The sequence below is a fragment of the Anguilla anguilla genome, chromosome 3 (assembly GCF_013347855.1).
Source record: "Anguilla anguilla isolate fAngAng1 chromosome 3, fAngAng1.pri, whole genome shotgun sequence".
Lineage (NCBI taxonomy): Eukaryota > Metazoa > Chordata > Actinopteri > Anguilliformes > Anguillidae > Anguilla > Anguilla anguilla.
In genome coordinates, this window is record NC_049203.1 from 33,900,842 (window position 1) to 33,927,472 (window position 26,631).

Consider the following 26,631-nt stretch of genomic DNA (forward strand, 5'->3'; position numbering starts at 1 on the left):
TTCTGTCTTAAATTGTGTCGTTGTGGGTACATTGGTACTTATTTTTGTATGTTGTTCGATTACGTTTTCTGTATTAATCTTTTAAGAACAAATACATTTAAAAAATACATGCCGGTGTATTTGAATCAATGTAGTTGATGCTGCGGCAGCCGGCATTTTGGAGATAATCAATAATTGATTGTTAGCATTTCCTAATGTGTTAATGTGTTCATTCGATTGTTTCTAGCTTTTCTTGCAGGATGTTTTTTTTTCTTTTTTTTTCTTTTTTTTACAGTTTTACTCCATCATGATTCCAAGCATCTCGGATATTGTTAAGTAAAAAAATTAGAAACAAACATTCTCTGTGGATTCACTCTTTTCTGTGTGTGTGTGTGTATGTGTGTGTGTGGGAGAGAGAGAACGAAAGAGAGAGAGCGGGCGCGCGCGCGAGTGCGTGTGTGTTTATATCTAACCTATGTAGCAACTATACATGCACGTTTTAAATCGTATGGAGCCTACATTTGTGTCAATGAGCACACATTTCTAATAACAAATAGCCTATAGTTTTGTCGGCCTGCTTCAAATGATCATTGGTTTTTATTCACAATAGACTATTTTGAATATTTCAAATCAAAACATTAACGGCTAACGTAAATAGCATTCTGGGCATTGTTAATCTTGGTTTAGCTATTTTGATCAACTATGTGTTTTTTTTTTTTTTTGGGTCAGTATTTTTTTTTTTTTTTTTTTTTTTTGCGATTCCGTCATTGTACAAGGTCTTTTCAGAGAGTTTTAAAGCGTAATTCCCATTCATTTAAAAAAAGGAATGGCTTCCTTCATTATGCGCAAATACCCGAGAGAAACTGCAGCAGCCCAAATTCCTTTTTGTTAGAAGACAATTTACAACTTCGTAATAGACCTTTTTATGAGCCACTATCGCCTGTCATTGGATGCCACTGGTCATGTGCAAGAAGCTAACGTCTTCATGGCCCCTTTTCCTGATTTCCCAAGCGATTTTTTCACCGCATTCTGCTGTTTAAGCGTCTCAAGCCCGTCCTTTCTGTCTTCTCTCTCAATATTAGTATTTTAATATTGGTGATACGGAAGTGCGAGGTCTGCAGTCGAGTGCTGGGCTTCGATAGCTTTGATGTCGTTTCCCTCCTCATTGTTAGATTCGAGGTTGAGGGCTGAACGTATCCTATTATTCATCATATTAAGTTAGAATCTGTGATAACCCTTGCTAATATCAAAAGATATATACTATGTCTTTATCTAAGACATATATCGGCAATATGGATTACCAATCGCTATCAACATGGACTGGTAAGTAAACGTTTTTAGATAATAATTTGTCACCTGTAAACATTTCCTCCGTACTTCTCCATACCATATTTTGTTTTACAAAGAGACGAGTGACATTTGTAGGCCAGCCAAGTAAACTGCATATTTTTTCAGTGAAAGCTTGACGTGGCTTATTGTAATTAAGGTCCTCGATTTCGGTGACAATTATTAATTCAATTAACATTATTACAAACAGTAGCCTATTCAAAATTAGCATAACATGAGAGTTTGTATCACGATTAGATGATTTTAACAGTAACATGGTTTTATCGTTCAAGCAGTCCACAAATTATGTGTTAACTGACCATATTTTGAAATCGGCTGAAACATTTGCTACATATTCCCAAAAATGTGCCCCCTTCGATTTGATAAGTAGCGTTCACCTGATTCGTTACATGTGCATGTATGTATGTATGTATGTATGTATGTATGTTATTGTTATTATTATTTTTTAATTTTTTAATTATTATTATTATTGTTGTTGTTATTAGGCTAGTAGCAGTAGTATGCATTGTATTGTAGTCTGTAGTATGTAGACAGTTCAGTTTTTGCGTGTAAAATTGGTATCAGAAATTGCTAATGTATGTGTGTGTGTGTGTGTGTGTGTGTGGATGAGAGAGAGAGAGAGAGAGAGTGTGTGTGTGTGTGTGTGTGGACAAGTACGGAGGTATGATGATGATGATTATTTTCATTATTCTTATTCTTAGTCGTAGTAGTCGTAGGCAAAAGGTGATAAGGTTTCATATCGGTCGTAATGGAAATAGTTGGATTTTAATAGCAAATTCTAACAGTTACTGTACATCACGCTCCTTGTTCCACTGTCTGTATTTTCTATGAGGGAACTGCATATTACAATTCATTGAGGGGCATTTGAGCTTTCCCGTTTCTGGCGGAGAATGTTTTGTTGTCACTAGCACTGTAAAGAAGCTTGCCTATTATTGAACTACTGTATGTAGGTTATCTTTCAAGCTGTGCGTTAATGAAGAGTTGGACAGCATATGCTTGGGTACGAGAAATTTGATATAACACCAATAAAGATACGGTATTCTTAATCTGAAAAACCACGTGACGTGCGTAGTAGCATATTAAACTTCTTCGATAATTAGATTGGTGATATCAGTTTGACTTCAAAAGAGTCATTTTTCTGTGAATTTAAGCGCTGATTAAATGAGATTATCTGCCAAATGTGTAAATTACGGTTTAATTATTTAGCCTATTATAAAAACAGATTTTGTTAACATTAGAAATCGTCATAATTTGAACTGCAGCCCTCAGACACGCACGCACACGCACACATACACACACGTACACACACACTCACACACTCCTACACTCAGTTAGACTAAGGCGTGTGAGTGTGTGTGTGTGTGTATGTGTGTGTGTGTGAGAGAGAGAGAGAGAGAGAGAGAGAGAGATTTCTTGGTCAGCCACATGATTTGAAAGCAGACTTTAGGTGCCTTTTGGCACATTTATTAAGCATAGGAATTACAAATTGCAGAAATAAGTATAGAGTGTGTTTGTATTTTTATAATTAGTTAATATTTATGTTGGCTATGTAGCCTACATTAGCCTATACTACCAAAATCCCATCAGTGTATGATTGCACTACTAAGTTTTGTACTTTTAAATCACAATTTAGTTCTCTCCTTTGAAGAAAACTTGGGCTTTTGGGGGTTGCCTTCGGCCGCTAGAAGACGAGAGCTGCAGAACAAAGACAGTATTTCACCGATGCTTGGCAGGCAGCTGCTAAAGTATTTACTGCGTCTCTGCAATGCGGCAATATAGAATGGTTTCAGCGATGAAACTGAAAACAGGGCCTACTAGCAATTACATGAGATACCAAAAATTGCTGTTTTCATTAGCGCTTACATTTCCCTTAAGTGTGGTCATTTTAAGTATTTAAACTAGTTTTGTTTGCTTTAAATGTCAGAAACGTCAATGGCAAACAACGCAGTGATCACTACCTATTTTCCTTGAATAATTATGCACATGTCCCACTTTGGGCGGCATATTTTCAAATATAAATGAGACGTAGATTTTAAATAAAACTTAGGCTATTATAACACTTAAAGTTTTTTATTTGCCAATATTCCTGAGTAGTGTATGCGGCAGGCATGCTAATCATCAGGAATGAAAAGTGAAATTATTTCTAAAATGCCCGTTTGTACGTTCTATTTCAACGAGTTGCTATTTCATCCGTTCCACAAATACCTTACCATCAAGATCATCGAACGAAACCTCTGAACCACTTGATACGTCATGGTCACATGACGCTCATTCCAGTAGTCCACTGTGTGGTTATGCGCGAAACGTAAATTGACTCGACAAATTGTCTTTCACCCATTCAGGGCTCTTTTCCACTTTCCGGCCATCCATACTTACAAAGCATAGTTGAACAATATAGTGGCACGCCAGGTTAATTTACCAGTTTCGTTTATTTTTGTTAACTGCAGGTTTGTTAGCATTATAGGTCTACAAGTTATTACATAGCCTACGTCAGACCATGCTAATTTACATACAGTGCTTTAGCTGCAAGGTATTTTAAAATGGGATTTTTACCTTCTCACACACAATTATGTCATTTGTACTTTTAGCAGATTAATAAGAAATGCTAAAATCTCTGAAGCAGGCTATAGTTTTCCTAAATCGATGCTGAATAATTTCGTGACATCAGTATAATTGCCCATGAAAACCATTGTTTATGGCCTGGAATGAAATGTAAATGAAATTCGTGGATTGTATTAAAAGGTATGAGCAGGCTATCTGATATATTCGAAGATTATCACTCAGCAGTCTATTTGACTCTAAGGACTGAATGAACGTGAATAATAGCCTACGTTCTCCCACGTGCTCTTACCCGTTCTCTGTACACGTGCATGCGCGCGAGTGAGTCCTACCCCTTGAAAGAATGATAGCTGTAAAAGAAATACGTCCATAAAACATGTTTCCTAAATTATTGAGAACCAACTTTAAAATTCGCAAATCCGCACGACGTACCGATTAGTCTTTAAAATAATTAGTAGTTAGCCTGATGTAGAGCGGATCGTGTGCATATACTCGCCCAATTCTTATTATGCAGCAATTCGTAGCAGCTCTTCTTCGCCCCAAAACCAGTCATTTACTCAGGTTTTGCCCAAGTTAATCTCACGCGATTTCAAATATCTAGTTCACACCCAGGGACATTTGAACTGGAGCGCAGCCCTTTAACATGAACGCTCGTGTAACGGTTATCCGGCAGAAGGCGCTGTTGCACAAGGGTCAGGCACTTCATCTTCTTTCCGCATGCCTAACCCGAGAGGTCAACACAAGAGCTGCTGAACCATGCAATGGTGAATTTTTTAGTCGGTATGTGGGAAAACGACGGGTTATATTGTAATAACAGTACATTTATTTGGGGAAATGACATAAGAAGAAGAAATAAGCCATTCTGTATTTTGAGGCACATTCACATTGTTCCAGTACGTTCAAAACACAAAGCTTTAGGTTGGTTCTGGTTTCGGTTATATGTTATTTCCCTGCTAAATAAGCGAGTGAATGCTTTCAAGAATTCATTGTTGCACGAAATAAAGACAGTATTCCGTTTCCCCACACACACACGGACATGCGTATTCATGTTATTATTGATCTGGCAGAAATCGAGATATTAACTTTTTAATTTATTTTTTGAACGAAACAATCCCTGTTTTACGTAGCCTAATTAATTAAAAAATAATGTAATGTACGACTATTAATAGGTATTCTTTCTGTCTAATTTGGACTTAAAAAATAGACAATCGAAAAACGAAACTTACATCTAATAGTACACTGTATATGACATTTAGCCTAACCTAAAGGAGCACTCTTAAATTAAAAAATTAGTAGATATAGGCTATAAAACTTTGATTCAGAGTCGGGCTGTAGCCTATTTCGAAATCATATACTAAACCGAATCGGAAATCTATCTCAAGGAATTGTTTGGTATCCTAAATCATAGTTTAAAAAACAAAAACAAAAAAAAAAAAACACGTTTTTCAAAATTAATGATCGGTTTTTCATACGAAGTCGATGCTTTAGATTGATTTGAATAATTATTTGAATTATAGGGACGTCGCACTTATTTATTTGCTTTTTAAAGTCTTCTGAGGCGACGGAAAGTGATCATAATGAGTAAGTACATATAAATAGTATGAATGGTTGTCTGAATTTTTTTGCATGCTAACGTCTGATTTCAGCCAGCAGTGTCCAACCAGGGGAGTTTTTATTGCTTCATTACCTTACAATTTCAGGAATCAAACGGTTGGCAGAAAACTATCCAATGCTGTTGCTCAGAAAGGGCCACAAACGGTCCTCATCTGTTCTCAAGAGGAATTTAGCACCATTGCGTTACTATATATAAGAAAGCACTAAACACAAACTTTCTCAGGTAATCAGACAAATTCACAGACACCCCCAAACCACAAGGCGCGTTGTCCTAACTCTGAGCAAACGAATTTAGGCAGGAAGGAAATAAACACTGTCCCCATACATTACACCAATAAAATAAAAATATTGTTAACAAATTTAAAACTTTTTATTGTTATCATTCTTATTTAATAAAGACAAAGTGTAGTGGGATAGAATTTGACCCCCGAATACGCCGTCAAATATGGCGATTATTCTCAAGAATATGAACAAAAAAGAAAAGAAAATAAAAAACAGTAAAACGCACAGATAATCTATGCGAAGCATCCCTCGTCTTTGGTTTGAGAAGAGCAAATATAGAACTCTGTACGGCATGCATTTTAGAGGCATCAGTGTAACCGCCGTTATTGAATAAGTGCAACTCACAGGGTTATTTATGGCACCAAAGCGGTGTCATGAATGGCTATGAAGGAACACGTGATTCCATTAAACTTTGTTTTATGGCCAGGGAGTTGACAAGCCAAAATATAATTCACATTGTATAATAGCACAGAAGTGCAGATGGGTTGGAATTGCACAACGATCTTTGAATAGGTGGAAGCAAGGATTAACCTCAGGTTCTCCCGCATCATGGTTGTGTGCGTTTGCTGGCACCCTCTCGATTTCACCGGTCCTCAAAGTAAGCTTGCTATTTGTCTGTATTTGTGAACTTGTACGAGCGTAGAGGGAAGGGGGGGGGGGTGTTTTGATGTCATCGTGTATTCAAAGCGCATGTACTTGTTGAAGCCAGACTGTACTTTTTCGGCTCTATTTGAATTCACCAGCACGCTCTCCACAAATGCAGGTGATAGATGGCTATACAGTGAAAACACATGTAACGAGGTTGGTTCAGAACTTTCACAGCATTCAAGATTTCGTGTTAATCTTTTGAAAACAAAATCTGTCTGTTCACCGGCTTGATTTTTTGAGTGAGGCCTAAAGAAACACAGCAGAAATAGAATCTGATGTAATATGAGAGACATTAGGCTACATAATGGAGACTTGTGTGTAGCCTACTTTGAATTACGGTTCATTTATTTTTTCTTGTTTTACTGAACGGTTTTCAATATTTTGTATTCGAATAATGATTTGATTGGAAATGCATAATTAACTGGAGAATAAATATGAGTCGCCTTCAGGTTTTCTGAGACCGGACTGTGCGGTGAAAATCGTGAATATTTAAAAGTAGGCTACATAATACTGGAGTGGAGTTTTTTTTTTTTCCTTTCAAGGGAGTGATCCTTATTTTACTTATTTACTGTATATGGATGTAGGCCTTAAATTCTAACTCTCTAGAAATGTCTGGATTGGAGGTAATGTACTGTATGCAGCGCCCCCCAGGGAATATCATAGCAGCAATTTGGCAACAACAGTTTTGAAACTAATTTTAATGTTTTATATTATGCTGTATTATCTATAATAGGTATTTGTCTTTATGTAACATAACCTAGCCTACGTTAAAAGCTTATATTGAACGAAATTACAAAAACAATTTATCTAGCCTACTTACCTGCTCTGTCTAAGAACATCAATGTTAAGTAATGTTAATTAAAGTCAAAAGTGACTTGATCATATTTGTAATACCTAAGGCACTGGAAACTTACGTTGAGGTGATACTATTTTACACAATTTTTGTTCGTTTTTTCTTCTTTTGACGTGTTAATTTAAAGGAACTTTCCAGGCTATTGGTATCAAACAGACACGGTGCATTACGTGGTTAAATTCCAAAATGCGCAAGAAGATGAATAATTGAATTTACATATATCTGAAAGGAACAATATCGATTTTTGCTATCTGTACGATTAATCTGAATTGCATAAATATTGTACGTGCGGAACAGTGGTTAAAAATTATATAGAGTGAAACAGAAAAATTTCGACACGTTGGTTTTTTAGTTAAAGTTCAGGACAAGAGGTGAATTTTAAACTCTTTCGTTCATCAGTAACTCGGCTTTGACCCGTCTGAACAAGTCGTGCGGTAAGGTGAAATACAGGTCACGCTGTCTAACAAATATGAAAATGTGAACTACCCATCTGGGACGGTATAAATAAACGTGCAACGTTTCAATAACTTTTAAGTCTATTTCCCGTAAAATAAATAAAACGTTTTAAATGATACAAATTCGTAGTTTATCTTTGTTTTCATGTTTCACTGTTTAAATCGCTTTCTCCTAATACCCAACATATTAAAGTTATTTGTTATATTAATTCGTTGTTTTAAATTGAAATGGCTATTTGTAATAGGTAGGCCTATTCGCATAAATGTTGGCCATCTTTATTGACGAAGTTCCTCGTGCTGCTTATGTGATTTGCCCTTGCCTCTGTGAATTCATTTTAAGTTTAAAGTCACCGCAGCTCCAAAAATGAAAAACGATTCGTCTGCAAATGAATTAATTTCGTGCTAATGAAAAACTTACTCTTATTCATTTACCACGAGAAGGTGCCCCAGGTTGCCATACCAGGACTTCGGATGCCCCTGTTTGGCCAGTGGATCTGGTTATCGGGTGGGTCATGCGGGATTCGTGAACTTTTGTACTCCATGCAGGCTGTCGTCTGCGAAAAAATAATGAAACTTTTTTATATGTTTGTAAATGGTTTAGTTTGACCTCGTGGCCTCTGGCCTTCGGCATATATGCATCCTTTCTATATTCGAACTTAGGACAGTGGGAACTTAGGACAGAGCGCATGACCGGTTAACATTATTTTCAAGGAAACATTTTGGCGTGAGTATTTCTTATTTCTACATTTCAAAGCACAAAGCATATGTATAGCTGTTGATATCTTTCGTCGATAGAAATACTGCTTTAATGACTTGTGATAGCTGTGTGTTGCTCATTTCTTTTAAAATAGGCCAATATATGAATTTACTATGAGTTGATACATACGGTTGTACAACAGAGAAAGTACACACACACACACACACACACACACATATATATATATATATATATATATATAGGCTATATATAATTACACTTACTATCAGCAGAAGCAGAGCAAAGATTCGATTCATTGTAGGTGAAAAACAGAATTTATAACGTGTTTTCTCAAATGCTGTCCCTGGATTTTCATTTTCCGTCGTCTATATATACCCTGTAGAACCGAATTTGTGTGAAAAAATCATGGTCACAGATTCGATTCTAGGGGAGTATATGGTCGATGCAAAAACTTCGATGCAATTTCTACATGTACTATATATTTTCAAAATGCACAAACACACACGTATATAGTTTGCAATCATACAACAATACTTAATTATTTCCATTTATAGCGTCCTACGTAGTTGATGAAATGCATCAAATTTTTCAGGATTTATATATTAAACATTATATTAAATCTGATAGCCTACTGTTAAATCTCATACAAGTTCATGCATTATTAAAAAGTTAACAAAATACCCACATTTATTAACTTACCAGATCAAATATTTCCCCACACTTTTGAATAGAAGATTACCAGTATTTTAATTAAGATACCATTGGGTATATTTACCTTAGGACAAGATACCATTAGGTTTACTTCCAAACAAGTCTTGGTAAATTTTTATGAATATATGATTCACGCACACGCACCACACACAAACACACACGTGTTGATTGTTTATTAACAAACCTAAAACCTGAAACCAAAACATGTGGTGTGGTTGTTATCCTGAAAGACAATACTAACCAATATTTATATATATATATATATATATATATATATATATATATATATATATATATATATTATATATATATAATATATATATATATATATAATATATAATATAACTTATTTATTTTTTGCTCTCATGTCGTATTTAATACATGTGCGGTGTATATTTCACCAAGCTCTTTAGATCGCCTTCAAAGGACTAGAAGAGATGAAATGATGAGATTCTTGTAACTTGTGGATGACCCCTCCTTGACAAAGACGGTCCCCATCAATTGTCCTGTGTCTTTATCCCTCTCTTTTTGTGTCAGGGGACGGTTTGTATCTTTTGTTTATTTTGTTTTTGTCAAACAGCTGGGGCATTAATTTGATTTACTACAATAAACTTCCATTAAACATTAGTGAAACTAAGCTCAAAACGTATAATGTTATTTTAGCCTATTTTATAAAAAAAATAAAAATAAAAAAAGAGAGACAGTCATTAAGCTGCAGTTGTGTCGCTGATTGTGCAGGTATTATAATTATTACTTGATTATTATTTTATGTGTTCGATTATCACTGCAGTCTTGGATAAATGTACCGTTTTACTTCTCATAATTTAAATATTTTGCGAAGTTTGTGAAAATTGCTGCTAGGTGTATACTTACCCGTTAATAGACTGCCTTTACCTCGATTGGCTAATCCGGTCACATGGGTGCCTAACTTTATTCAGTTGACAGCAAGTAGGAGGGCTTTATGGAGGGAGAAAAAAGACAACTCGAGAAAAATTAGTATTTTCTACCTTCAGAAATTAATGGCCATGAGTTCGTATATTGTGAACTCCAAATATGTGGATCCAAAATTTCCTCCTTGTGAGGAATATTCGCAAACAAGCTATATACCTGACCAGGGTACAGAGTATTACAGTCCATCGCAGGACACTGATTTCCAGCATCCAGGAATCTATTCACGGTCAAACTACACCGAGCAGACCTTCAACTGTAACACTGTGCAGGGCTCCACAGTGCAGCCGCGGGGTCATGTGCAGGAGCAAACCAGCCAACTTAGCCCCTTCACCGCTCAAACCGAGCCGTGCCCACCGGTCCAAATGTCTGCCCCGCGGACATGCGGACAGCAACAAAACACTAAAAGCCAAAACGGGATACAAGCCAAACAGCCTGCCATAGTCTATCCCTGGATGAAGAAAGTCCACGTTACCACGGGTAAGTCTTGACTTTCTCTTGATTCTCTCCAGTCCCGTTTGGGCCGACTGTGCTCTTGCCTTTCTTCCGCCTTAAGAATCATTCCGTGAAATATTTATGGTCGCTTTTGAAGGGGCCGCCAATTACACTAGTCATAAATTTTTATTGCTTGGGAAATAGGCCGCTAGCTATGTGGCCGGCTCTCAGAGCTATTGAAAACTCAACTGCTTTCAAGACTATGCTGTTGCTTATTTTATTATATACCCTGAATTCAGATATTATAAAACTGAGCACGTTCTAGCCCCCTGTATAGGCTTTCAGGTGTGCATGTGTATTTGGTTGAATTTAATGTCAAATGAATAGCCTACCAGAAAATAAATAAGAAAAATTTCCCTCACATTTTAGTGTTTTCCCACTGTGTCGCTCAGATTGCTCACTTGAGTGTTTCTTTTTTTCATAGTGAACACGGATTACACCGGATCAGAGCCCAAACGATCACGGACAGCTTATACAAGGCAGCAGGTTTTAGAACTGGAGAAAGAATTTCATTTTAACAGGTATCTTACAAGGCGGCGTCGCATTGAGATCGCCCATACCCTTTGCCTCTCCGAGCGCCAAATCAAAATCTGGTTTCAGAACAGAAGAATGAAATGGAAGAAAGATCATAAACTCCCAAACACAAAGGGCAGATCCTCCTCGACTTCCAGCCAACATTTACAAAGTGCTCAGAAGGACAACCAGACTGATATCACAACTTTATAAGAAAGAAATTGGGGAGCCCATTCTCTTGCAAGTGTACAGTGGTAGGCTATACAAAAGACGTTGCTTCTTCAGACTCTGCATGGTTGCCAAACGTGACATTTTTGGTCATTGCCAGTTAAGGTAGAACAGACGCAAAGATGATAAACTACAGTCTCCAGGAGCTGCGGTTTGTGGACTCTACACAGAGTTACTATCACGTCGACCATTGTAACTGTTAGATGGCACGGAGGATAGGAGTACACCATCACTTGCTTCTAGCAACAAGGTATAGTAGATCACTAGAAAAAAACGTACAAAATCAGACTTTTTGAAATTAAAGGACTGGTACATTCTTGTGGTAATATTGTTCAATCTAATATTCTATGTGTATTGTAGTCAACTACTTCCCCCACGTGCATTTAAGCAGGTTTGAGAATATGACCTGTCATTTTCTGTTGTTATTTAAAGGTGAAAACAAAAATATATGTGAAGCTTTTTGTGAATATGAAATGGCTAATGTTACATGATCAAATCGAAGTTTTTTTAAAGGATTGGGTGCATATAATTTTAAATAATAAAATCAGTTATTGCTTACAAAGCACCAGTTTCCAGTGGTGTTATTTTAAATGGGTATTTCTCGACTTGTGACAATTTAATAATAGAAAATCATGAAAAATAAAATAAATGTGCCTTTGAACAGTGTGGACTTAACGGGCTTTTTCCCGCTTATTTGCTCGTTTAACTTTCCCTTGAAACGTGCACTTAATCAAATTCGTTTAACAAAGCTACATTAAAACTCTCTTGGAGGTTTTTAAAAATTTTATTTACAAGAAAATGATTCCTGTGTTGACCAGAATATCCTTTGCTCGATAAAGCTATAAATCTTTTTTTGACATGTTTGTAAACAGCATACATTTTCATAGCCCTTATGCAGATGTCCATGCGGTATTTCAAGGTTCGAAAAAATACTTATTTTACGAATATAATAAAGCTTATATATATATATATGTGTGTTACATATATATATATATAATATATATGTTACATATATATATATATATATATGTGTGTGTGTGTGTGTGTGTGTGTGCGTGTTTTAAACAATAGGCTATGTTTAACAGAATAGTGTGACCTTTTCCAAGGCCTCTTCGCGTATTTTTACTTGAATTTTATTTTTTATTTATTTATTTATTTATTTATATCATTACTTTTGTTGCGTTCAAATTATATTTTTTAGGTTTAATGAAAATACATTTCCCTCGTTCTTCTTTATTAATTGTTTTTTAAAAATGTGTAGGCTATCACTGTTGATAAGAACATTTTTATATTGAACATTAAAAATTAAACAAATTGTTCTCAATTTAATCTGGACAAGTTATTTCATGCAAAATTCGTATGTACGCTCAAGTGAACGTCAAAAAGCCAGGCGGTAAGCACTGTCTTCATTCAAGAGTCGTAACTTTGTTGCAACGAAAATTCAAGACTTTCGAGTCGCAATATTAAAAATAGGGTAGATATTCTGGTATTCTTCTCATCATTGTTTCCATGACAAAAAGCGAAGAGCTCACGCATAGCGAAGATGTCTTTTCTCTGACGCCTTCACGTTGAGAAGTTGAAAAGGTGTTTTTACTGAAGTTCGACAAAGCTGCAGAGGCAGGTTCACCCAGAGGACACATTTCTATTGGATTAGCCATATTTCAGCCGTGAGGACTGACCTCTAAACCCTTGACCCGCTGGACCCGTGGTGTTTTATAACACAGACAGGATCCACATTCAGTTTTGGTTATTGTGTTTCAGCACAGAGTAGGCCTATAGTACGAACAAATACTGTAACTCATTTCCAAGGAAATTTGTAGCTTGCCCACGTCTGCCAGTAAAGGTACACCTCAAGGGTACTGTTTGTATTACGTTTAGTTCGAGATTCTAGCCAATAGAAACAACTTCTTTGTTTAGTTGACCTAATTTATGCACCGTTTAAAACACACCGGGTAACTGTCAATGGCTTGTTTAACAATAACGCCTGTATAGCCTCCACTAAACCTGAATCCGAAACAAAAAATCTAAATGTACAATACAACGTTGGTGCTAAAATAAATGCTCATTAACTTTATCATTCACCTCTAATAAAATCAAATAGGCCTGTGACCTTTCTACCTTATAGTGTATTACAAGCGAATATGATGACTTATTTCTAGTCGAACTATTTGTTTGCCCTATGTCTTTAATCATATATATTTCAGTATAAGATTGGTAAGTACAACGTGATATTTAATGTTTGTAGTCTATGGAAAACTGTTTGACTCGCTATATTGGCGTATAGATTACTATTCTGACCAAAGTATTCAGGAGGAAAAATACAAACGTCTGGAACAATATGGGCCAGTATGCTCCATGGATACTTTCTAAAACTGGAACGGACGAATGAACAAATGAATGAATGAACGAATGAATGAATGAACGAATGAATGAATGAATGAATGAATTTATTAATTAATTTATTTATATTTCAGAGAAAAAACAGTTCTGCAAGTTCACATATAGGATCTCCGTGCAATTTTATGTGCGATGTCAGTATACAATGAATATTTGGAGTTCTGCAATCATCTGAATATACCGAAATTCTGTATTAACAGAAAATGGTGACAAATAAACACTCTTCCCAAAACTTAAAGAGACAGCGCTCTGTGGGCAGATTCAATTGATGCATAGACTAAAGTTCCCTTCTATTAGATTAGTTTTCCTCACTTGACTATTTATCACGTACTGTATATAGTCGTGACACAATGTTATTTTTCTCCCGATTGCACTATTCTGGGAAATAATATATGTTATGAAATTTGAATTTTAGTTCGTTGGACATAATTTTAATAATTATCAAAGCTCTGGATGGGTGTGGAGTGCTGTACCCATCACGTCTGATTGCACGAGTATGAAAAAATATGGTTGTGTGTGTGAGCAGCTATGTGCCTGTGTGTACGCGCGCGCGCGGCTAGGTGTCACGCGCACTTACAAATTCAATTGAATTATTGTGTGACTCCTGTCACGCCATACAGGTATGAAACTTTATTGGTTCGTACATAGATTGCATCGTATGAGACATATAAAGAAAAATAATGAATCTTCTAATTTCACTGGAATAATTCGTCCTTCTTCGCCCCCAATTCATTCTAGTCCAATATAGCTTTGTCTCAGGTATAGTAGCTATAAGCGAGAACAGATCGCAACCGAGGCCTTCCTCCCAGTCTATCACTTAAATAACGTCGATTTGCTGAGCGTTTCGTATGTTTTTTTATCAGATAATATTTGGACATGTTGAAAAGGACCCGTCATCCTCAAAGGTTGTGGTTTTATTATGTGAGAGCAAGCATTGATCAGCCAGGCGTGTATATTTTACAAATAGCAAAAATTACGTAAAAGACAATTGCATATCCTCCTGAGCAACAGAAGGTGCGACTAGCATTCTACTACACGAGCTTGCCCAACAATGTGTCTTTCCTGAACGTAATGGTCTGAATGTGATAATCGAGAGCCATAGGCAGCATTGCTTGCAGTGACACTGCACCGAGCACACCGCCGCCGCTCACACACACGGCCATGTTTGATGCCCAACTGTTCGCAAGAAACTGTCCTCGCCTTGCAAGACAGCTCCTTAAGATACATTAAGCCTGGCTGCCTGTATTCGGAGATATAACTCTGGGACTATAAGGTTCCTTTCTATCTCTATTTTTTTATTTGACCACGTGATTGTCTAAATAATTAATGCAGCACGTCCCCTAGAAACACGGCTTCGTCATTAATCGCAAGGACTCTATCAGACTTGAAAACTGAAGAGATCCCAAGAAAATAATATACAAACGGTCCGGTATCCTACGCTTCTCTAGCCAGCACTTTCGTATAGCATCTGAACAAATGGGAGCTTGGTATGTAAACATTTAAGTTACATTTTGAATAAGATGGTAAATAAACTTATCTGTCACTTTTTTGATAAATAGCGCCCTTTGATACGTGTTCTGGGGCTTCCATTAGACACCCTGAAGTTGTAATAGGCTGTTATAGAATGACCTTTATATGCCGAAACCATCTTTTAAAAATCCAAAAGGTAAATCAAAAACAGACAATGTTTTAAATTTATAAGTATGCAACGATTGTATTTTACGAATACATTGTTTGGTGGCTATGTCAGGCTTTATTCCAAGATTTGAGTAAGGTGTTGTGAATCTTATATTGTGTGTTATGGAGCAATGTAATATTATTTGTTAAGTATTGCCCATTTGTTGGCTGAACGGTGCGGGCCCTCGCTTGATTTTTGATAAAAATTCTTTGAATGTTTCTTATTCCTTAGCTTTGTGTCATTTACCTTGGTCTTCGATGTCATATTTTGTGAAAATGCTAAATGAATACTAGCTGGGGAAATATGTGCCTGTGTGTTTGGTTGCCTGTAAGCAATAAAAAAACAACACAGAGTCGTGCTTGGGAAACACTGCCGTTTTATTTAGGTTTTTTTCGCAATCTCGTGTCTATGGCTTTAACAAAGCGAGGTTGCTTAAGTCTATTCGGTGACATAAAATGTATCATTCGGACCACCAATATGGATGCTTTATTGGCTCAAGAAACCACATACAAGTCGTTGGTTTTTTGCAGGCGTTAGTTCTTATTCGTAAAAATTAATAGTAGATAATAATGAAAAATCTGAACTAAAAAAAAGCTGGAGTTCTTTAATCAGGTTGACAATTGTCTGCCTCGTTGTAAATCATTCCTAGTAATTCCTAAAAGGGCGCGAGGCTGTTGGGGGGCCGTGCATGCACTGTAAATCTCTCAGTTTTATTGCCCCATGAACATATGCTGTGATGGTAGAAGTCTTGCATCCTTTCCTGAGGACAAGTTCCCCCTCGGCCAGGTTCCCACCGTCGGTGAAGATGATTCCTGTCTTTCTAGGCTTTCGATGCTCCTCATATTGTGTGTCGCAACAATACTACAGTGTCAGATTCACAATATTTCATGTTATTTGCAACAAAAGCAGTACCAAAACTGAGCAAACCATTCTCATTGCTCGTTTCTTTGTTTCTTGCACTGTGCGCTGGAATGAATGAACACAGACAAGATGTCCACACCGCCACATCAAATTCACAAATTTGGTGAACCATTTTTTGTTCTAAACTGAGAATTTCTTTTGTACAGTAACGAAGCATCATTACCATTGTTATCATTTGTGATGACACATATATTCCAAAAATCGATCTGTTACATTGTTCGTGAAAGTATAAAAGAAACAAAGCAGCATTTGGAATGATTTTGACAAATATCTCTCACTGAGGGAGCCATACATTCCTGTCAATGTCTAAGCCATACTCGCTAAGTGTCTAGACTAGAATATCTAAGACTTTTATATGTAGGTTATTTCTCGAACATAGTGTAGAGCAGAAACGCATACCCAGGTTAAAATATTTATTCTATTCATTTTTATGAGTTCACCACCGACTAAATTATATTGCGATTATCGTAAAACACAATCTTGTATTACAAAAACATATTTCTTTGTCTTTGTTTACAACTGAGTTGCACATTTTGAGAAAAAAAGACACATCTTTAAATGTTTAATCTCATTTACCATTACAGTGCATTTATAACGGATTATGTTCATAACTTCATTTTTAAAGGCCGCTGTTAAACATATTTAATATAAATGTTCATTGTTTTTGAAAACACATTATAATCGTGTTGCATGTAAACACAATCCAATTGTCGAGAGAATCAAATAAGGAGTAGCATAAATATAGTGAATAGAATGAAATAATATAAAACAAAGTGGCATCATTAATTATAAATCAGAAAGCCATAGTTTGAACAATCTACGATTCGAATAATTATGCAGATAAACTGATTTTGCGCGGATCCGGTAAATGTATGGGTTGTATTCGATATTTTCGATGGGCTATTTGAAAATATAAGGAGTCATACAGAGTGTTATACGAGAGAATGTGCAAAAAAAGCTCTTCCCTATAAAAATGGATTTGTGAGGTAAGGCTTTGTTGAAATTCCAGCCTCAATCAGAACAATCTGGTATCCAGATCACGTGAACAAATATGCTTGTATGCTTGTATTTTAAGGCAGCGCCTTTATTTGTCATTATAAAACGGTTTTCGAAACACTGTAGGCCTACCTAAATCTTAATATGTGATTTAAAAAATATACTAGGCATTATAAACTCTTTCATTCAAAGTGATATTTGATTGCGAGTAACGTTTTAGAGTAGCAGCACCAACAGTAGCCAATTCGTTTTTTATTGGTAGTTGAGTGTGAGTCTTGTTTCCATTCTATCGGGAATACTGTCTGCATTGGTATATGGAAATGTGTGAAAATCCGCAAGATCAGGTTTAGGACAGTATTGTCTGCACACAAAGGGTGAAGGATATATTCTAGAGACTGCAGGCGAAGAAATTGAGACTGAGAAGTACGAGTTTATGATAAATTGATTCACAGGTAAGCAATTGCATGGCAAAACGCAACCTTTAACCATGGGTTTACATAATGCGAGGGTATAAATATGATTTATTCCATTCAAAGGGGGTGATCTTTATTAATGTCGCTCTTGCCAGTAACTACACGAGTATCCTACGTTTTGTAGACTGTAATGTAATTTCTGGGACTAGTTTACAGTTTTTAGCAACCATGGGCACTTTCAAAAGGTTAGACTGGACACATGTCAGATGTATACATTTTGACGCTGGTTTTAGCTGATTTTGCGGTTTTATGGGTAGAGAAAGAAATAAAAGGGGCAAGAACCTGAAGAACCCTTTATGGTGCCGCATATAAAGTTAGATCGTAAATCACATTAATTTGTTGAGTTATAGGCAGAGTACAGTTGGAGTTGATTTATGTGATTTAAGCTTACAGTGTTAAGATGTATGCTTTAATTAATTAACTTTCTTCTCCGAGATTTGGATTTATCGATGGCAAGTGATCGCAAGCAAAACATATTTCTATCGAAACACGGATTATTTTCTACATTTTAGTTGTTTAGGCTACCATTATTACATAATTAAGCAATTTTCCATTGTTTCTCGTTTACGTAGTCTGAAGTATTGCAATCACAAAACAAGATATTTGAGAAAGTTAGGCTCAAAGTCAACCAAATTGGGCGTAATTCACAATTTTCTTTCTCCTTTCAAATTTCGCTTTAATATATTCTCAGTCTTGGGAATAATTTCCCTACACAAGTGGAAGTCATTTATGTGCTATTTAGTTATCATCTGATTCATGTTTTCGTTTCTCGTTTTTGAAGACTTCAGTTCAACATTTTAATAAATTCAGTAGAAATGATACATAGCAATTGGATTATTTTATAAAAGGCATCAGATTGATAGGCCTATACCTTGTTCCAAATTGGAATTTAATGTTTGTTTTAGGGGGGTTATTTTTATTTTGGAATTCTCTCAGTTCGTCTGTGGATTAATAAAATACTGACCGACCGAAGTTTCAGATTTTGACAGATATGGACAATAGTATGAAAGCATAAGTAAAACAGAAAAGTTGGGCTATGACCTTCGTTTCGATTGAAAATCGAGCAACTTCGACATTTCTTTTTCATAGATATTTGCCCTGAAGCTATGGGCCTGCCAAGTTAGCGGGTGGAATCCAATTACCAAGACCACCACTTCATTTTACCGGGTGGATGATTTGCTTATAAATTCACCAAAATCGGCTAATGTCCTGCATATCTCGCGCAAAGTGGGTTCGTCTTTATGATTTGTTAAGTGTACGAACAAGCAGCCATTATTTATCTCAGGTCTAATATATATAGCTAATGTAAAGCGTGTGGATGCGAGCAGAGCACATGTTATTAACCAGGTCTGAAACAATAGCAATTTATTCCACTGTTTAGACCGACATTTCGACATAGATCAAAAGCGAGATATTAACTTACGAGAAACAATAGCAAACATGCATTTCGAAAACTCTTCTTTGAGGCTATGTAAGTAAGAACCAATAGTTCTATTATATGTACCAACTTACCGTAAAACTGCGTGGGCGAGAAACATTGTTGTCTCAGGAAAGAGGGACCGTGCCGAGCAATAGAACTCACAGTAATTAACCTACTCCCATCAACTATACATTGGAAATGATATACCTACCATAGACCAGCGTAATTTCATTTGAAAGATAGTTTTGCAATGATTGCTTCTGTTTTAAAATAACAGGAATACATGTATTAAATAATGCACGACAACCAATTGAATGTAGAGCACAATAGTAAGACCAAAGACCACAAACCTTGCCACTTAAACCTAGGTTTCTCACGCTTCAGAAGAAATATGTCTCTCTCTCTTGATCAGTGGTTTAAAAATGTGGGACCTTCGGGCTCTGTTTTGGTATTAAAACCATTGGTGAAAAGTTGTGCGATGGGTTTCATTGTGACTTGAAGCGCTTCCGTTAGTTGTTCATTAATCTGTGAGTTATTGCTGAACAAGCCAAAGGTCACCCAAATGGCTTATGACTGCTAAATATTTTGGCCAACAATCCTTTGTGTTGATTCACTTGTGTCAGGTTTGTTCTCATTACAAACTCAACAGCTGAAGTTAAGCCTATGATAATAGTATGTTCCTCAAAATGTAACATATTCCCAAAATTAGCCTGCATTCCCAATCTGCACAGCGATAAATCTGAGTAAAGTTTCATTTGAATAAAGTACAGAAACGCACTACGCGAATGTCGTAGTTGAAACACTGGCACATCAAATCCCTGTAAGATCTTCACATTTTCGTTGAACAAAAATAGCATATAGACGTACAGGGTAATGCGCTGGGTGTCAGTGTGAGGTTAAAGTTAATATCACTTAATGTATAGTTCCCAGGATTTTCTCTAGTTCGGCAATATGTACATACTTTAGGAAAGTTTGATAGGAAGCTTTACACCACTGTTCAGAGGTCAGTCAATTTAAAACATAATTACTTTCCCCGATGCTTGAACTTGCTTATTTGATACAGGAATATGGGAAACACGAATGTGTAACACACATATATATATATGTGTGTGTGTGTTTGTGTGTGTGTGTGTTTATATCAAAACGTCTAAGCTATATGAAGATATTCCAGCAAAAGAGGCCTTGTAATGAACGGGTTGTTTTTCCCGTCTTTTAGGTCGTGATGGGCACCACGAACAAGTCGTAGTAAATGAAGAAATAAAAAAACAAATCAACGTGGGAAACAGTAAGTTTATATTTCATTTAATTAACTGAGAAGTACAGCTACACACCGTAATCTGTATTGTAGACAGGTTTCAATAGTTTAAACTTCAAAAAATAATCAAATCAAAGGGTATACCTTTTATTGTCAAACATTTTAAACCTATTTGCCAATAATCCGGCATTCAAGAATATACATTGTTCAATATCGGTTCTCATTTCTAGAATTCGTGCCAGAACATTTCCTTTATGAGATTATTCTTTCTTTGGTACGATCAAAACGTTACACGCACAGTTCTTTTTTCTATTTTCTTCCACGCACACACACACACACACACACATATATATATATATATATATATATATGTGTGTGTGTGTGTGTGTGTGCGTGTGTCAGTGTGTACATATCCGCCCCCCCCCCCCCCCCCCCCACACACACACACACACACATACACGTATGCATATAAGCCACACACACACACACACACACACACATATATATATATATATTCCCGAATTAATCAGGAAAATAACAAATTACACAAATCAAGTGCATACATTTCTACAGGAAACTAACAAAATCGAGCTCTTCAAAAAAATGTTAAACCACGGAGAAAATTTTCCATCACCTAAAATATCAAAGAATCGTTTCCACCTGTGCCGCAAGACCGCAATAATCCTTATGAACGGTTAATTCTTCCCTTTTCTCTAGAGCCGAACTGGTATCCGGAAAATTGTTTCAGAAATGGTTTGTGCGATATAAACGCAGTTTATATAAACGGCCTTTCCATTCTTTTAAAGGAAGAACTTGCGGAGTAGGGGATTCTTTTGCTGGCTCTCCTCCTACGCTTAGACTATTTTGCACATCTGAAGATAGCAAGTCTTGGGAAGCAAGTCTTGTGTTTTTCTTTTCATTCCTTGGTGAGACGCTTACTACAGTGGCTGGAGCAGTCATAAATTTTACCGCGGTCCACAATGACAGGTGCATTGATATGCACTGTGCGGGCTTCTTAACTTAATAACTAGGGTACTGTAGGCCTGTCGGACTGCAGTCTCTCAAGTCTAATTCATTCTTGTATATTTTTAAAGGCGATTATTTTGTTGGGATTTTTTGTTTCTGTTTTTCAAACAAAAGACTTGATGGCTTGTCTGTAGTTGTTTCTGTTGCAACGGCAACACAATTATGATAGGGCTAAGGAAATCAAAACTAAAATTTTGAAAGCCACATTGTCTTCTTGGCATGTGTTTAATAGGTAAATGTGTGATATAATTGCCATATTGCAATGACCTTTCTATGTCGAGGAGGCTAGGCCTAGGCAGAAAAGAAGTACCGCTTTCAGCACAGTAGCGATGTTTCAAAATATTATTCAAAAACTGTCATAAACGTATGGTATTCGTCGTGGAAATTATTTACCGTTGGCAAAATAAAAATAAAAAATACGCAAAAGATTAAAAAGTTAGATCAAGAATTAGTTGACAATTGTCGACATGATTTATAACCCGGCTTTTTTTTTAAGGTTCAAGCAAAGTTCACATACTGGCAGACCAACCAGCATTTCTAAGAAAATGAATTAGAAAGTCAAATGCACGCTAGCAATTTTGACGTACGGTTAAAACGTACTTCTCTAAACAATTACTTCAGGTTTCAAGTTTAATTCAAGTGTATACGTATTATAATAATAATAATTATTATTATTAATATATTATTATTATTATTAGAAGTAGTAGTAGTAGTAGTTTTATTGCTTGTAGCAGTAGTAGTATTATATGCGGAGGACATTATATAAATACTATGTTTACATAACGTTCACCAAAGGCGTAAATGGACTTTGGACATACATGGAAGCTTATATGAGATGTTAAGCTATCCCCATAGAGCTTCTCCCTGTATTTCGAACGACTTTTGTTGTGGAATAGGAGTGAAAGGGATCGTGTGCGGGCCTCAAAGGCTGATTCGGCCATTTTTCTTTGAATGATTCAACACAAAGGGAATCTTTCAGGCACAAGTTATACTTTAACCGCCAACCCTCTGTGCTGCCCGAGGCATTGAAAGGGAAAGGCTGTGAGAAAATAAATGATTTTATGTACCGTCACAAGCACACAAAATCACATAAGGACATGAACATAGCGTATTTTTGGAAATGGTCGTCCCGATAATATTTATGTCAAAGTTGTCATTTTAGTCTGGTCGACATTGACCGAGGACTGCAAAAATATAGAGCAATGTGTATATTTCTTCAGACAAGCGATATTATGGCAGTTAAAGAGCGTAATAGACTGGTAAATGTTGAAAAGGTGATATGAAAACCTTATGCACAATACGAACCCAGAAAGAGAAGGAGTGAGAATTTCCAAATAATCGGTCAACAGAAGCCCAAAAGCGACAGTAAAGATGATAGGAGAATAACTGCGATGAAGTACATACAGAATAATAATCATGTCTGAAACGGACACAATACTATTGTTTTACAGATTTTGTTTTTTATACTACAATCTAGACTTGTGTAAGATACTCAATAAAAACAAAGTCTTGAAAGTTATTCTTTTTTATTTGAAGTCTCCCTTCAAAAGGGAGTTGTTTGTTCGGCGAATTCCAACTGACGTTTAATAAAATCTCCCAAAACACAAGATATCTGAATCCGTATTAATTACTCGAATCTTGCCAATTTTAATGAGGCATCGGTTCCATAATTCCAATTTTTGTCTAGAGCGAAATTGATGTAATGAATGCAAAATATAATCCAGAGTTACTGATAACTTTGAGCACCACAGGCTTTGGTTTAAAACAAATGATACATTTATTAATCTCTCAACAATTAAATCTGATGTCACCAATACATTTCCTATGGCTGGAGAGCATACATCATAAGAATAATTCTGTGGCACAGAAGTTTTCCACAAACACAGAGACTCATTGGCCTTAATGTAGACTGTGGGTCTGACTGGTACACACACTTGATGTATTCACATTTATCGATGCGATCCAAGGAACTCGTAAATCCTTTGGATGCATCTCCAGCATGTTTTCTGTAGTAGTGATAGGTTTATGTCTAACAAATGTTCTTATCTCCTCAGGTTTGAAACTAAGGAACGGGTGGGAAATTCCAATCACGTGACAGCAGAAAATCCATGCCATTGGATAAGAGAACACGGCCCGTCTCTGTTTGAATTTCCACAATGCAGAAAACCACTTACTATGATAATTCTGGACTTTTTGGAGGCTACTCATATCCCAAATCCGACTCATACAGTTACAGTTCTACTCATCAGCCTTACTCTACTTCTAACATTGAGAACGACTTCCAGAGCCCAGTTTGTCCAATACAAACCTCCACAATCAGACCCTCAACACATAAAAGCACTGATGTAAATGGAAGCTGCATGCGAACAAGCAACGGCCAAGGTAACAGCCAAGCAGCAAGCATTGGAGAGCAACAACAAGCACCTCCTTTGCCAGCGTCTTCACCAAACTCAAACAGCACTTCATCACAGAAAAAGAAGTCTCCATCTAACAGTGCTTCCAGTACTGCAAACTCAGTTATTACAAAGCAAATTTTCCCATGGATGAAGGAATGTCGACAGAATTCTAAACAGAAAAACAACAACTGCACTACCGCAGGTATTTTGACCACGTATTACCATGGGTGTCTGAGACAGAGAAGGGGAGGCGTTGGGGGTCAACAGCCCCATATGACACATCATGAAAACTTCCATGTTGTTTTGTCACAAAAACCTAACCATGTGTATGATTAATTGCATTGTACATTAAATGCATGTTGTGATATGAATTTTAACCAACTACAAAACTAGATCATGTTAAATTCACAGTTTAATTTCTGATGTATTTGATGTAATAACGTCTCATGATGGACATAGTAGGACTTCACATATAATGTGTGGAGGTAAGGGTATTCGAGGGCAATAGTCTTTTATTATTGCTCTAGAACTACCTTACTCATCTTTTAATCTTTATTCGGCCCAACCACAAAGTGTTTAGGTAGTACTTCAATTACGAGGGTTTATTTGTGTTATTTGATACAAAATACAAATCGTGTTGAGTTTATGTTTATGTAAAATAGGTTTAGGCTGTTGTGTAGGTAGCTATTAAAATTCATATTTTAATTGGATATACATGTTTTATATACAAAGCATGTAAACTCTTGACCCTTTGTGCCATATTATAGCCACTGAATCCAGTTTATTATACATTTATTGATAAAACTCTGGTTGTGTCTAATGAACGTGTGTTGCAATTACAAGTGTTAAGCCTTTGTTCTAAATCCGCTGAAAATTAAATATGCGTTTTATCCGTCAGAATGCTTCAGCACTTGTTCAACATCAGCGTAGAACGTTGCATTACATTGTCCAGCAACACACGTAATTGCCTCTGAGATATGTCCTACTTTTATTTCAGGAGAAACGTGCGATGACAAAAGTCCACCCGGCCCAGCCTCTAAGAGAGTCCGCACCGCCTACACGAGTGCCCAGCTTGTAGAACTTGAAAAGGAGTTCCATTTCAACCGGTACCTGTGTCGTCCTCGCAGAGTGGAGATGGCAAATTTATTGAATCTCACAGAGCGTCAAATAAAGATCTGGTTTCAAAACAGGAGGATGAAGTACAAAAAGGATCAAAAAGCCAAGGGGATAATGCACTCTCCCATCGGACATTCTCCTGACAGGAGTCCGCCGTTAAGTGGTCCCAATCACATTGGGTATTCCGGGCAGCTCCCGAACGTAAACAGCCTCAGCTACGACGCGCCCTCGCCTCCATCATTCGCCAAGCCACAACAAAACATGTACGGCTTGGCTGCGTACACAGCACCATTAGGCGGCTGTATACCGCAGCAGAAAAGGTACCCGGGCTCCGAGTACGAGCACCACAGCATGCAAGGCAACGGCGGGTTTGCCAACGCTAATTTACAAGGCAGCCCCGTGTATGTTGGAGGGAATTTCGTTGATTCTATGCCAGCCTCGGGCCCCATGTTCAACCTCGGCCATCTCCCTCATCCCTCATCCGCCAGCGTGGACTACAGCTGTGCTGCCCAGATCCCAGGCAACCACCATCATGGACCCTGTGACCCCCATCCCACGTACACAGACCTCACTTCACACCATGCCTCTCAGGGAAGGATTCAGGAGGCGCCTAAATTAACGCATCTGTAGTGGATTCCTTCGTTTTTCTGAAGCGATGTTTCTCGCTTTTTTATTACCTCATTAGTCTGAAGTACTTTATTCGGCGGTCTGAGAGGGGCCTCAGTTTCAGCCTGTATTATTATTATTATTATTATTATTATTATTATTATTATTATTATTAATAATAATAATAATAATAATAGTGATGATGATGATGATGAAATTTCTGCATTTTAAAAAACAGACCGACCGACGATCTTTACGGGATTAAGATTATTTATTGTTTATTTAGCAGTTGCTGAAGTGCAATGCGTAACAAAGGACAAAACATTTGATAGCGTTTTACTTGAAGGTAAGTCTTGTAGATCTGTCAATATTAGCGGCTCGTCATAATATGGAAGGCTTTTGTATAAAAAGTGAAAAAAAATGGAAAGAAAAAAGAAAAAAACTGCCCAAATGAGAAAAAAAGAATCTGTGATGTTTTCGTCTGCTTTTGGTCTTAGTTCAGCGAACGTTATTTATTTTTTCAATAATATATGACATTTATCTCGATTATGATATTTATTATTTAAAGAAGATGGTACCAACTATTATTTATCGTTCATTCACTGTAGGTTATTTATGTGGACATCTGTAGAATTTATGCAACATACACTGGGCAGGCATACCGTTGTCCTTTGCGATTACTGCCCCTCTTTTAGTGAATTGGTTCAAATTAGGTGAAAAATAGTTCGAAGCACTTGTGGCTGGTGTTTGTAGTTTTTGTAAGAAATAATTCTGAAAAAGGTGTAATCTAATCTAAAATGTGACATTACTCAATAGGTCAATTTCTGTTCTTTTATTTGTAATGAAATGTCTAAATCTAATTTAAAAAATGAAATGTAACATTTCTTGAAACAGGTCGTTTTTTTGTTGTAGGTATGCAAAACACCAGCATGTCATTTCCATGTCTTTGTTCAGAGTACCTCACATTAATTTACTTTCTCAGACCATTCAAGCATAA

The 26,631-nt window shown here is 36.6% G+C and overlaps 2 protein-coding genes and 1 long non-coding RNA gene across 10 annotated transcripts; 2 read left to right on the forward strand and 1 right to left on the reverse strand.

The window, feature by feature from the left end:
• The first annotated feature begins 1,002 nt into the window (after positions 1-1,002).
• Positions 1,003-25,802, forward strand: hoxd3a (homeobox D3a). 8 transcript variants are annotated; one of them, XM_035410359.1, is made up of 4 exons: positions 1,003-1,302; positions 20,452-20,520; positions 23,571-24,114; positions 24,910-25,802. In XM_035410359.1, the coding sequence occupies exons 3-4, from the start codon at positions 23,673-23,675 to the stop codon at positions 25,656-25,658; spliced, it is 1,191 nt and encodes a 396-aa protein (XP_035266250.1). In that variant the 5' UTR covers positions 1,003-1,302; positions 20,452-20,520; positions 23,571-23,672; the 3' UTR covers positions 25,659-25,802. The 8 variants fall into 8 exon arrangements, with proteins under 8 accessions (XP_035266250.1, XP_035266252.1, XP_035266255.1 ...); XM_035410361.1 differs by lacking the exon at positions 1,003-1,302 and adding an exon at positions 6,273-6,379; XM_035410363.1 differs by lacking the exon at positions 1,003-1,302 and adding an exon at positions 8,440-8,461.
• LOC118223614 (homeobox protein Hox-D4a-like) lies at positions 9,533-11,912 on the forward strand. Its single transcript, XM_035410369.1, has 2 exons — positions 9,533-10,594; positions 11,034-11,912. Exons 1-2 carry the CDS (start codon positions 10,186-10,188, stop codon positions 11,333-11,335), a joined length of 711 nt encoding a protein of 236 aa, XP_035266260.1. The 5' UTR covers positions 9,533-10,185; the 3' UTR covers positions 11,336-11,912.
• Positions 15,785-19,950, reverse strand: LOC118223617. The gene is made up of 2 exons (XR_004764471.1): positions 19,586-19,950; positions 15,785-16,286 (listed from the first exon to the last, which is right to left on the reverse strand). It is a non-coding gene; the product is annotated as an uncharacterized LOC118223617 (long non-coding RNA).
• Positions 25,803-26,631: the final 829 nt, after the last annotated feature.

Coding starts and splice junctions, on each gene's coding strand:
- hoxd3a (XM_035410359.1), top strand. CDS start 23,673: ATGCAGAAAACCACTTACTATGATAATTCTGGACTTTTTGGAGGCTAC. Junction 24,115..24,909: donor CAACAACTGCACTACCGCAG/GTATTTTGACCA, acceptor CTTTTATTTCAG/GAGAAACGTGCGATGACAAA.
- LOC118223614 (XM_035410369.1), top strand. CDS start 10,186: ATGGCCATGAGTTCGTATATTGTGAACTCCAAATATGTGGATCCAAAA. Junction 10,595..11,033: donor GAAAGTCCACGTTACCACGG/GTAAGTCTTGAC, acceptor TTTTTTTCATAG/TGAACACGGATTACACCGGA.